We start from the raw sequence: 13,918 nt of genomic DNA, 5'->3' as shown, positions 1-13,918 counted from the left end.
CAGTGTGTACAATACATTCTAAATATGGCATAAATAAATTTACCCAATACTGTAAAGAATTTCCCCTAATTGATTGACTTTGATGCAATACTCTATAAGGCACAATGCAGTATATTAAAATGCAGTTAATGCTATAATCGTTTAAAAGACACTGTCAGCCAAAAAACTGACAGTACTTCATAATGGAATGAATAGATATCAATTTAAAAGTAATTTTCACAAAACTCACCAAGAATACGTCGCCATGTATATTAGGGTTACATTTCACCCAAAAATTAAAGGAGGAATTAAATTAAAGAAGGAGGAGGGAATTTCAACAGAACATTTCAACAGAATTCTCATTGCCATAATGCATAAAATTGGAAAATTACTTCTCTCTAATGAGTTTACAAACACATACACATACACACACACATGCACGCACGCACGCACGCACACACACACACACACACACACACACACACACACACACACACACACACACACAGTGTTTTTGTGGAAACCAAAAGTCACAATGGAAAAAAATATTAATTGTCCTAAAAATAGTTTTTTAAAGCAAAATATAATTTTGTATTTTTTCCTCTTTAACATAAAACATTGTTTTATGAGATTCACTTGGATAATTATGGCAAACATGAGAAAACATTACTGCATGTACTAAAACTTTTGAAAGACAAAAGAAGAACATATCTAAGTAACAGTGCTATAAAAGCTTGGAATGTGATCAGAACTCTTCCTCTTCAGAACTCAGATGATCCTGTTTCTTACGAACATTCCAGTGTAAACATTGGGCCAGGCTCTCGAACCAGTCATTCACGGGATCACGGAAACAGATGGAAGGAACAGGGAAACATGACGTCGTGATGGTAATACTATAAAATAGAGAGGATTATATAGATTTTTTTAAATGGTCATGCATAAAAGCTTCACCTACATACAATTTCTAAAAATTAATTTTGCCATTAATTGTAATAATACAGTGAGATTTTGTTTGAACAAGGAGTCTGACAACAGCCAGTGCACCACACAGATCTGATCTGATCATCATCCAATCTGTCTGGAATGACATGAAAAAATTGAAAAACTGAGACAGACTCAATCCAGAAAAACTGTGGCAGCATCTCCAAGATGCTTCAAGAAACCGTCTCGGGTTACTTATGTAACCATGGTTCCCTGAGTAGGGAACGAGACACTGCGTCCTCTAGGGGTCGCTATGGGGAACGCCTCGTCGTGACTCGTATCTGAAGCATACATTGAAAAAACACCAACTCGTTGGCCGGCGACAGCCATGACGTCACTACCGGTGCGACTACAGTATAAATCGGTGCCGGGAGCTACACATCGTTCACTTCTTCGTCTGAAGCTTGCGTCCGCAGCATGGCAAGAAACCTAGAGGACGCAGTTCGAAGTTCCCATGAAAGGGAACTACCTGCAAAGCTACAGTACTGTTAAAATTTTTAGGCACTTGTGTAAAAATGCTGTGAAATGAGGATGCAGTCCAAAATAATGTCATAAATAGATTTTCTTTGTCAATTAACTTCTATTAACTAAATTAAATCAACATTTGGTGTGACCATCCTTTGCCTTTAAAGCAGCTTTTGCCCTTGGTGCACTTGCACATAGTTTCGCAGGTAGATTTGCAGGTATGTTTCTTGAAGTGTCTTGTCTTGGAGACACAGTTCTTCTGGATTGAGTCTGTCTCAGTTTGTTCTGTTTCTTCATGTCATTCCAGACAGGCTGGATGATAATCAGATCAGATCTCTGTGTGGAGCACTGGCTGTTGTCAGACAAAAATCTCACTGGATTATTACAATTAATGGCAAAATGAATGTTTGGAAATGTAAACTGATATTTTATAGCAAAAGATAGAAATAACTCACTTAAAACCATTTTTTAGCTGATGAAATACTAGTGTTCTAATAATTTTTGCCACCACTGTTTGACACATCTGATGTGGGCAGACAATTTGTTTGGTGCTAGAGTCTTGGCAAGGACATGGTGATACAGATGAAAATATATTTTTCTTAAACAATATGCCTTGTCTAGGATACTTTCAGGAATGTGCATTTACTTGAGAAGCAAAAATTACATAATTTTAAGGGGAAACTCTGTACCAGGGATATACTCTGTATCATTGGCTCTATACTTGTACTCTGCACAATGACAATAAAGTTGAATCTAATCTAATATCATATCATATCATATCATATTTTAAACTTCTGATTTACGGTTTTCTGAGCGCACACATCCAAAGCACATGAACAGAAAGCAACATGTGAGAACTAAACTAAGTTCTTTTTCATATCTTTTTGTGCTTAAACTGTCAAAAACTTTCAGTACAAGGTTATGCCAAAAACACACATAACTTGCATTATGTCTGTGAAGGTAAACAGCTTGGAAAGAAATTGCATGTTTACATTAGATCTGTGACAGCAGTGTAATAACCTATACTGCTAACTATGCTGATAATATGACCCAAACAATAAAATAAAAAGACAATCACTCACTGCTCTGGACTATATAACTTCTATAGCTCTAATAAGAGGACATTTATTTTTTGAATGCTGCTTTTAATAGCTCTAGCATGAAGATAAACATGGTGGATTGCTTGCGGCTCACTCAGAGCCGGGTTTCTGCTAATACAGCAGTGTCTGTCAACAGTTGTGAGTGGGGCTTAAAAAATGTGACATCACATTTTACAGATTCTGCAAATGGCTTGTTCTGAGACACTGCTTATGATTTATGGGGATTTAAAAAGAAAATAAAAGAGAAGGGTGGATTTTTATCATTATAGGATGGCTGTGTACACACATTGCCAACACACATTTATGTTCAAACAGCATGTAAAAGTGAATTTTACATAATAGGTGCCCTTTAAGCTTAAAGGATACCCTATCGAAGAATACTTAACAGCATCTCTAATACTGCTGTTTAGGGTTTGATTATAGAGCTCTTAGCTTATATAATTTGAAATTTCATTTTTGCATTAACTGTTCTGTATTGTAACCAATAAAATTTGTATTGTTACGATTGCCTCGTGTGAGACTTATAAAGGCCTTATACCTAAAAACAGAATGACCACAAGGGGATCATCTATGTTATTGAATGTAACGTGGGGTTTGGGTTTTGGTTCTTGTTCATTGTTTTCATGTCTTTTATTTTGTAGTTTGGCCATAGTCATGTTCTGTCATGTGATTCCCTTGTCTGTGTGTTATGTTCTGATTGGTTCCTTGGTTCATGTGTCATGTTCTCATTTGGTTTTCTTAGTCATGAGTCTTGTTTCTCATTGGTTGGTCCTTGTCATGTGATCCTCATTGTTTGATATAAATAGCCCTCATGTTGCCTTTGTTCTTTGTCTAGCTTTGATGTTGTAACCCTGCTGTCGGTGAGTCTGTTTATGCCAAGTCAAGTCTGTTCGATTCAAGTCTGTTCAAGTCAAGTCTTTTGGATTATGTTTTGTCTTTGTGTAAATAAACTGCACTTGGGTTCTCACTTCAACTCACTTGTTGAAGAATTTTTCACTGCGGGCAGGTGAGTACTTCATGATTTAGGCTAGATTGGACTATTCCTACCCAAACTGATTGAATAATAATAGGGTTAAAGGTATAAGATAATAGGACACACCGAGAAACAAATCCCACCCTACATTTCTTGTCAGCATATTTGAACAAATCTGCTGAATGCTTACAAAAATGTATGTTGACATCTTCATGCTGAAGTCACTTACCTGTCCCCATAGGCAATTTCCTGCCGTTTCCTGCCATCAAGAGACACCCAGGCCGTGTTTCTGGCATCACGGGACAGCATAATCTAAAATCATAAAAGGATTCAGTAAATGTCCTTATGCAGTCAAAGCCAAAGAGCAGCAGGTGTTGTGGATTCACCTTGAGCTCAACGCCAGCAGGCACTACAATGGGTCTGAAAGAGAGGGAGTGTGGACAGATGGGTGTGATCATGATGGCTGGAACATTAGGATGGATCATAGTGGCACCTGCTGCTACTGCGTATGCAGTACTTCCTGTGGGAGTGGACACTATCACACCTGGCAAAGAGAGCAAGAAAAATATAATTTTTTTAAAAATACTATTATTATTGGACAAAATGCTTTTCTTGAATTTCATCATCAGCATTGTGTCTTTTTAAGTAAAAATATAACAGTAAACAGTAGGGGTGTAACTACACAAAAATGACAGTTTTGAAATTACTGTTTGGTATGTTTTCGGTGCAGAAGGGGGAAAAAACAGAACATGCTGCTTTTTTTCTGTGGTTTACTGAACAAACTATGCCTTATTTTACACTAACCATCTCCCTGAACAGTGGTGATCAGGTGACCATCCAAAAACAAGTCCACGTTAGAGAGGTAGGAAGACGGGCCTCTGTCTACAACGACTTCATTCAGCACCTGACAGAAAGATATATTATTTACATAAAATAAGATGGCTTTACGCATGAAAATATCTGGAAATCCAGCATAATAACTGCCAAAAAAATTTACATTTTGAAGTGATGAATATCTGCTATGCACATATTGTTTCGCTCAAGTTGTTTTGATTAAAATGATATTAGATTAAAGATGTACAAACCCCCTCTGGGGTTGATAATTGTGCCGGCACCTTTTGTGGCATTTTTTTCTGATAACACCGAAAATAACTTAAATTACTCTGTCATTTTTGATTGTACAGATAAAAGCAATACATCATTTGAATCTGTAAAGGGTCTACTTTTATTTGTATACACTCAGAATAACAACAAAAAGCTGTATTTTTGTAAAATAAAGATAAAAATAAAAGCTTTCTTCGACTCGGTCTCTGTGAACTTCTTTCTGAAACGCGTTACAAACATTAACCAAAACTCAGCGAATTCTTGACACGCAGACATGAGAAATATGTCTATAAAAAATCTTTTAATGTCTACTTTCAGATGAAGTCATGCTGAAAACAAATATTCTCTGCTAAAGTAATCCGTATGAAACCAACGCGAGGTCCAGTTTTTCCCATCTGAGCTCATTATCTGTAATAGGATCAAGCCCACAAGCAACGCTCACTATTCATAAGGTAGTCATCCATGTGAGATACGTGAACACATCACCTATGTAAACAAAGTATGAAGATTCATCAAGTTCATCTAGGCTACTTTTCGTTTCTGGAAGAAGACTCACTGTGAGGAATAAGACAGAATTTATCTCAGAAGAAGAATGCGATGCGACGTGCAGCTTGAGTCAGCAGAGATAATTTCTGATGAGTCATTTTTTATTACTTGCATTAGTTGTTATTGTGTTATTGTGACATAATAACAGTTAAACATTAAATTTAAAGTTCAATTTTAACTTTGAACTATTTAGACATTTCCCAAACTATAATTCCTGACTAAAATGTATGAAATCAAGTGAAACATTTTGATTTCATTGCATCTAAATACCTCACGATGCTAGGATGTTTTTTAATGTTCTTTACAAAATAAAACAATATGATAGAAAAGTAATATGAGTGTGTACAATCAATGTAACACTATGAATGTTAGAGTTTAAGAATGTTTAGACCAATGTTTACTGTGAAATGTTCTGTTTGTGAATATGTATTTGTTTTTAACGTGTTTAACAATAATAATTTAGTTTCTCAGACAAAATGTTTTTGTATTTGGTTTGTATAGTTTTTGTATATACAAAGCATGGTTGTGTTTATTACTACAAAATCTTTTTTAGGAGTTATTAGGAGTGGGCAATATTAGTGATTGCTAATGTAATAATATAGTTGCTCCTGTTATCAACATGCTAAGAGAATGTTTTTTTATTTTTATGACCAGATACCTTGAAAACTTCACTTTTTTTCTTGAATCCATGGAATGAAGTGGTAAACACTTTGGAAATACCAGGTATGGTTTATTTGTTTCACTTGTTGAACATGATCTGTTTTCAGGATTGAAACAAAGTCGGTTCATTTCTCTGTTTAGACCAGTGTGCTTAATAATGTGTTTTTTTACCTTCATTGTGTATATTTTAGTGCTATCAAAATTAGTGCGTTAACACAGGCAATTAATTTTTCAGTTTAACGCGTTAAAGGTGACATATCATGAAAATCTGACTTTTCCAGGTTTTAAGTGCTATAATCAGGTGCCCGGTGCATCTACCAACCAAGGAAACATGAAAAAGTTTAACCCAGTAACTTTGTTTTGGTAAGCCTTTTTCTGCAAGCGTCTGAAAAAACAAGCATCTGATTTCGCTCCCCTAGTGACTTTGCAAAGGGATCTCATTATAATATTACCACCCCTTAATCTGTAAGTTTCCACCCACGCACTGTCATTTTGATTTCGCAAGTGACAACGGTGTACCAGCTCCAATGCCATGGCGAAAGTTTGAGCAAAACATGCTAACTGTTCTGCCTTTGGCTGCACAGACGAGCACAGAACACTATTTAGTGTCCCAGCCTCAGAGGAGACAAGAGATCAGTGGATTTATTGATTTATTTACTGTATATTGCTGCTGCCACACAGATCTAAAATAAACATGCGATTTATTTCCCAGCTGTTTACCTTCACAGACATAACCGACTGTTTTTGTAACTCGTGTGCTTTTAACGTAAACTTGTGTGTGAATAAGAACTTAGTTTAGTACTCACATGCTGTGACAGCCACTTTCTGTACGTGTGCTTCGGATGTGTGCACTCAGAAAACCGAAGTTTAAACTAATATGGTTTAAAACGCATGATTTCAGCGTGATAAACATGATAATCACAACCAAAACAGATGTTTTTAGCAGGTATGAGCTGTAATGGACCTTTTTCACATTTCTGGGTTTCTCAGCAGCGGAAGTCGTCATAGTTGGGTAAATTTGAAGAGCAGTGAATGGGAGAGTACCACAAATATATTTTTTGCATTCCCATTTGCTCAAATAGCAAAAGAAAAACACCACGATAGTGTTTTCATGACTTTCAATAAAAGGAAAAAAATTGAGAGAGACTGATATCGGCAGTCAGAAGAGAGAACGATGTCAAATTTACCGTCCCTCCCATAGACGCTGCATTAGAAACACCCTCGCATTAGTGTTGTTAACTGTTTTTTTTTTATTTGATGCAAAGGTGATATAATACAAAGAATAGTGTTATAAATGTACATACATTTAAAAAAAAAATACAAATATTAAAAACTTTCGAGGATTTACAATGCTGATGACCGTTAAACACTTCATCACAGTCTTGTTAAAAGGGTCCATGGCGCAGCTCTATTCTGGAAAAGGGGGCGGGGAGCAGCAGCTCACTTGCATTTAAAGAGACAGGCACGAAAAACAGCGTGTTTCTGCTTCCACTAGGCATATTCCAAATAATACAATAAATGATCTGTGGGGTATTTTGAGCTGAAACTTCACAGACACATTCTGGGGACACCTAAGACTTATATTACATATTGTTAAAAGGGGCATAATATGTCTCCTTTAAAAACACTTAACGCAGGGGCAGGGCTAGGGTTGGTCACCCCACTCACAACTGCTGCTTCTGTCTCATTTTTCTTGACAAGAACCATCGTTTATTTAAACGCAGGACATCTTTACGACCACATTAAACGGGACACATTTCAGACGCGCCCTCCAACTTCACCTCAGCGCCAGGCGCGAGGCAAACAAGCACGGAAATGGACCTGTGCTCGTAGCGCATGCTCTTCAATTGCATGCACAAATGCACCTACGCACACTGTAGCCTGTATCATTTCATATCAAATCGCGAAGGAAACTACGAGCAAACAATGCCGTAGTTATGTCGTCAGTTAAGTCATGAAGTTACCAAAAAGGCAATTAAAGCTGCCTTAAAACTGTGCATGTATGTATGTATTTGTTATATGAGTCACATTTAAGAACATGTCACTGTAATGCAGTGGTTTTCCAAACTGTCCTAGAGCACCCCAGCACTGTCTGCCTCATCTAACACACCCGATTCAACTCAGCTTCAACTAATAGCCATTGTAATTGCTACTACAGTGAGAACAGTAGTTTATTTTTATGTTACAGTCATTTATAATGTGATATTAGTCAAGATATTGAACTCTGAATATTGTTGTATTGTTTTTTTTGTTTTTTTTACAGTTTTCACTGCAAATGTTAATGAGGATAAGTGACAGTAAATGATCAACCTTACTATGACTCTGTCTTCATTGGCTACGGTTTAACCTGGTGTTTAGTCAGAGTTTTAACACACTGTACGAGAACACTACAATTATAATTATTTGTAATCATAGCCATTATTGTATAAAGCATTAACTAATTTGATGGCGTGTTGCCGAACTGAATTTGAGGCTGTATTTCTGCAATGCTCTGGAAACAAAATTCCTGAGTTCATGCTCAGTCAAATGCAAACCATGGTTTCAATTTCTGCCTTTTAAAATTTTTGGAAAACCTACATTTTGGAACGCGTCCTAGACAGCTCCTCTGATTTTCACCAAAATTGGCTCAGATCATCATGAGGCTGGCAAAAAGTTATGGAATTCAAGTTGAATTAATTTAGGGCATCAAACCATAAGCGCATTAACGAATATGATAACGAACATGCCAAAATGTACGATAGGCTGTGTATACACAAAACTTTGGATGTCATTACAAGCCTGATGACCTAAATGTTCCTGCACAATTTCGGCACAACACCACCAAGAGATTTAAAAACTGATATTTTTGCTTAATGCATGATTACGCAAACAAATATTAGTCACAGTGGCAAAATGCACCCATTTATTCAACTCATCTCTAATATGTTACAATTAAGCAGTAAATACGGTTTATAAAGGGGGGGGGATTCTCCCCCATCTTTTCCTATTTGTTATAGATTGCAAAGGACTTACTCTGTTACTAAGTTATTTTAGCGGTATTACTACTAAATTGAAATAGTTTGATAAATGGTTCACATGTCTACCTAAAGAAAGGGCAATTAAAATTAAACACACTACTGAAATCCAATATGTAATGAAAGTTTTGACTGAACAGTTACTGTAATTCCCTAAAAAAGTCAACAATGAGCAATAGGGCTGGTACTCACTTGATACTGCATAGTTTTGTTCCCATTAGTGACTAAACTCATTTCCTCCACAGATCCATTCTCTCTATATTCTTTCACTACCTTCACTTCTAGACGACTGCGTAGAATTATTGCAGCATTTCCTACAAAAAGAACAAGAAATACTGCATTAATTCTTTAAATACACACTATTTACAAAACATTATAAATATACTGTACGAAAACATGAACTAAAACATTAAGACAAGCAAACAGTACTGGCATAGTATTAGGAATTAAAACAGACAAGATATTTTCATTGAATTAATTATATTTTTACATAAAACAACATTACTCTTCCAAAATTAAATATCCTGGATACAAGGCAAATAGCTGCAAAATGCTGATGCCTACCAAATGAAATAGCCTTTGGAATGGCTTGTGTCAGATTGTGAAAAATCAGATGTCTACTCACAGTGTAATGACTTACCTTCTATAACCTGGGTGACCTGAGATTGGAATGTGTCGAAGTTAAATGGTGTAAGAAAGCCCAGAGAACCCAAATGGAAGGCCATGACAGGAGGCACACTCTCCTATATCATACACACACATTTACATTTATGCTTTTAAGGAGTGTTCACACAGACAACAATCTGAAGTAAAAAAGCTACTAGAAGTCATTCAATTTCTAATAGAGTTTACAATTTCTGGCAACATAAATGACAAGAGGTGAGCGGATTATGTGAGAAAAGGTTCATTTTATGCAAATGAACAGTGACTACGGCTACAAAAACTGAAAACAAAGATAATAAACTGATAAAATATCAAAGTTTTTTTTGCAAGATACATAATTGTTGAGCACATAAATGCATAGAAAACTAGATACATTTCAATTAGTTCATAAGCCTACAGTGTCAGTAATGTCAAACTGTCCTAATTAATGAGTTTCAAGCAGTCTGAACCTCAGATTTTATTTTACTTCTATTGCCTGAGGAACATGAAGAAACAAAAATAAAATTTCTCAGAGTTTGCAGCACAAGCTCACTGACTGAGTTCTGAACTCTCTTTAAAGATTCTAATGAACAAGGCACATGCACTGTAAATAAGAGATTTACTCTTATCCATACTCCATAACTCATATACATTTCCTTGAAAAGAAGCAAGCCATGAGCAAGGCTATTCATACAGTTGTACCAACATGTAAAATACAGAAAGCCAGGCCTTCTCTCAATCACACATGAGCCTGCTAATCAAGGTGTTTAGAGTTACTTGGAAATTACAGGCAGCCAACACAAAAGGCTTAGAACTGAAGACTACAGGAAGGTAGCTCTCCAGGAGCAGGGTTGGAGATCTCTGATTTACACCTTTCTTTGAACTAGCCAGATTAGCCATCTTTTTAAAGCTCTGTGTAAAGCAAATATTAGTTAATTTTAAACAGTGCTTACAAATGCAGCTAGTAACAACATAAAAATCCTGTTGTAACATCAATTGTCAACACTTTATTTTAAGGTGTCTTTATTACACGTTACATGTTCTTACTATTATAATAACAATAAATTATTAACTAAATAATAAGCCAAAGCCAAACGTATTATTTATTAACTAAATAATAAGCCAAACTCTAACCCTAACCATATAGTAAGTACATGAATAGTTAATTAATATAAGTACTTAAATATATAATTACACTGTAAGAAGGACACCTTAAAATAAAGTGTAACCGTCATTTGTTATGGTAGTATGAGCAGACAAACCTTCCATTTATACACTGAAAAAAAAAATAATTTGACCATAATTAAATATACCATAATTCAATTTAGCATTTTAAAAATTTGTGTTATTGTGTTGTTATTTTTGTAACATTTGTGTTTTGAACGAACCTATATAAATCAAGTAAATTCAACTAGAACAAATCAGAAGAAACTAGAAGAAATATAATATGTCGAATAAACATGTTTATCATAAAAGTGTTTACTTCCTGGGTTGTTGACTTGTTGTATTCACATGTTCACTTTGAGGTTTTTATGACCCGATGTGTCTAATACTAGAATTATATTAAAAAAGATAAGATAATCTTTGAATGACCTGATGTTTTTCATCTAAAATGGGCAAATATATGTATTATGGAGCGCTGAACACTCTCATAACATAATGTATATTTCATTTACTTGAAGCCGGAGGCCGCTCTCTCACACAAAGTCTAAAACGTACTAGATTCATAGAGGTAATAACTTGTTAAGTTAGTATAGTGGCTTTAAAAACACATGCTTTTACATTTTCTTTCATTGCATTACTACAATGCATAAGTACAAACCAATCAAAAAAATTGTCGTTATAAAATATAGGGAAAATGTTATAGAATACAAATCATTGTTAAGCAGTGAGATAAGAAAAAAATTAAAAACCTGTTAGATGAATTGCAGAAAAAATGGTATCTAAAACACCTCAGATAATAATAATTTGTTGCTCACTTGCCTGTGAGATTTTTTCCCTCTCTATCTAAGGCACAAGAGGGACATATGGAGCAATTGTTTGGATCCTAAGCTTTTAGTAAGAGTCTTTAATGCTATATTGACTCATGCTTTAAGGAAAAAGAAAAGTTCATTAATTCTGTTCCTCACATTTATGAACAGTACAATTAATGAATTTCATCAGCTGCCACTGTAGATTTTAGTCAATAATCCTTACATTTAAGCAATATAGAGATGTCTATGTTTGGATCACTAACATCTATTAATGGCCAATGTTTAAAATTGAGTTGATATAACTAAAAAACATTGAGAAAGTTCAACTTAAATTTTTTTTGTCGAAAAGTAAGAAAAATTTAATTAGTGTAACCACTTGATTTTAAAACGTAAAAAATTGAGTAAATTCAAAGTATTTTTTTCAGGGTATAAACGATAATTTATCGCCTGCTTTCACTACACAATTTCTTTGAATGAAATCTGACCTGTAATAAGCCTGATTTACACAAATAAATCAATAAAAATACAAAACGTTTGTGCTAAATTGAATAATTCTGATGGTTTTCTTTCTAGAAATACATAAATGGCACAAAATATGTCATGAATGTTTATTGAGTATTTTGTATAAGGGGATCAAAATGACAATATTTAGTTCCCTTTCAGTCGGTCACTCCAAGTCACGTCGGTGAACGACGAATTGGGATCTCACTTAGAGAGACCAATCCACTTCGAGTGTAAACTAAACGATCCAATGCACATTGGCATGCGATGATTGCATCTAGCTGCCACTGATCACAGTGTGAGCATAAAAAGGCAGCTGGTGCAACGCATACCAGCTTTTCGCTTCAGAGCCGAGCGACAACATCGTTCTGCTCCTACCAAACTGCTTCGTGTGTGACGAGTCTAGCGCGCTCTCGGGAGCTTTTTGTGTTGGCGGACAGTGCTTCAGTGGTGGTTGTTCCTGTGTCGAGTGGGTTGCGAACCTCAGGCTGCACTACCCCTGTCGTGCTGCCAACGGCCGTTTCCCCTGTGCGTCTCAGCACGTAAAAGAGCATTTCCCTAAAAGAGCCAATTTCTCTAAAAGAGTACAATAAGGTCTTTGTAAAGACGACGGATCGTTCTTATTTTCACAATAACTACTGTGCCTGTAACTCAAGAACTAACAGGGGTTTAAAAACCAAAAGATTTCATTGCTATTCGATGGCGCCGCAGACGGCAGCCTCAGTGTTTGGCTCTCCAGTGTTTGCACTGTTTTTGTTAGTTTTTCCTGTTTTTTGTTTCTCAAACACGATCAGTTTTACCAGGGATGAGCTGCTGAACATTCGGCAGTACACACCACACAATCTTCTACCGGATTTCGTTTATTCGGATGTTTTGCTGAACGTTGTAGCTGGCGGAGCAGCAGCACTGATCAAGCGCTTCAGGACGTGCAGACGGGGGAAGCGAGCCGGTGCACTCGTGAAGCTCAGGAAGCGCGGATTCAGAACGGTGCTCCCTAGCATCCATCTGGCGAATCTCCGCTCTCTACCCAACAAAACGGACGAACTTCTTCTGCTCTCCCGGACAAATAAGGATTTTTCACACTCTGCTGCTCTGTGTTTCACGGAAACCTGGCTGAATGACGCCATTCCGGACAGCGCGCTACAACTGCCTGGCTTTCAGTTGTTTAGAGCAGTCTGCGACGCAGAATCAACGGGGAAATCGCGCACAAGAATCAGCACAAGAAGATGTGCTGCTCCGATCTAGAAGCGCTTTTCATTAACTGTAAGCCGTTCTATTCGCCGCGGGAGTTTCACTCGTTCATTCTCGTGAGTGTTTACATTCCTCTGCAAGCGCACGTGGGCTCAGCTTTACAGAAACTCGCTGATCAGATCACAGAGACAGAGCAGCAACACCCTCTGTTTTAATCATTCTTGGGGACTTTAATAAAGCAAATATTTCCCATGAACTGCCAAAATACAGACAGCATGTTACATGTCCCACCAGAGACAGTAATATACTGGACCATTGTTATACCACAATAAAGGATGCATATCTAATTGGAGTGTTTTTGAAGCTGCCACCAACGATCTGGACGAGCTCACGGAATCTGTAACATCATATATCAGTTTCTGTGAAGACATGAGCTTATTACATCAGCATGGCACCGCAAATGGCAGCAAGGACGCTGAGCTCCGCAATTCTTCTATTGTTTTTGTTTGTTTGTTCTGTGTTTTGTCATTCTTCTTCTATAAGTTTTACCAGAGACGAACTCCTTAACATTAAGCAGCACATCCCGGACAACATTTTTCCGGTTTTTGATTATTCTGACGTTTTGTTGGACATTCTAGTCGGAGGTACAGCGGTGTTGTTCAAACGCGCGTGCAGACGCAGAAGAGGGAAACGCGCCGGCGCCCTGGTGAAGCTCCGCGCGCGCGGCTTTCTGATTGCGCTCCCAAGCATTCATCTCGCAAATGTCCGTTCCCTTCCTAACAAAACGGA

At 36.7% G+C, this 13,918-nt stretch overlaps 1 protein-coding gene across 1 annotated transcript in view; it reads right to left on the bottom strand.

Moving 5' to 3' along the window:
- Positions 1-571: 571 nt before the first annotated feature.
- nadka (NAD kinase a) overlaps positions 572-13,918 on the bottom strand; it is a 96,593-nt gene continuing 83,246 nt past the window's right edge. Inside the window, exons 7-12 of the mRNA XM_016285203.1 lie at positions 9,463-9,565; positions 9,015-9,136; positions 4,303-4,402; positions 3,885-4,042; positions 3,728-3,810; positions 572-872 (exon numbers count right to left, since the gene is read on the bottom strand). Coding sequence (XP_016140689.1) covers positions 725-872; positions 3,728-3,810; positions 3,885-4,042; positions 4,303-4,402; positions 9,015-9,136; positions 9,463-9,565 — 714 coding nt within the window. The 3' untranslated portion in view covers positions 572-724. The remainder of the gene's footprint in view (positions 873-3,727; positions 3,811-3,884; positions 4,043-4,302; positions 4,403-9,014; positions 9,137-9,462; positions 9,566-13,918) is intronic.

The sequence above is a fragment of the Sinocyclocheilus grahami genome, unplaced genomic scaffold, assembly GCF_001515645.1.
Source record: "Sinocyclocheilus grahami isolate Dianchi unplaced genomic scaffold, SAMN03320097.WGS_v1.1 scaffold194.1, whole genome shotgun sequence".
In the NCBI taxonomy this organism is placed as follows: domain Eukaryota; kingdom Metazoa; phylum Chordata; class Actinopteri; order Cypriniformes; family Cyprinidae; genus Sinocyclocheilus; species Sinocyclocheilus grahami.
The sequence above is the reverse complement of the archived record's forward strand: the minus strand, read 5'-3'. Positions and strand labels throughout refer to the sequence as shown.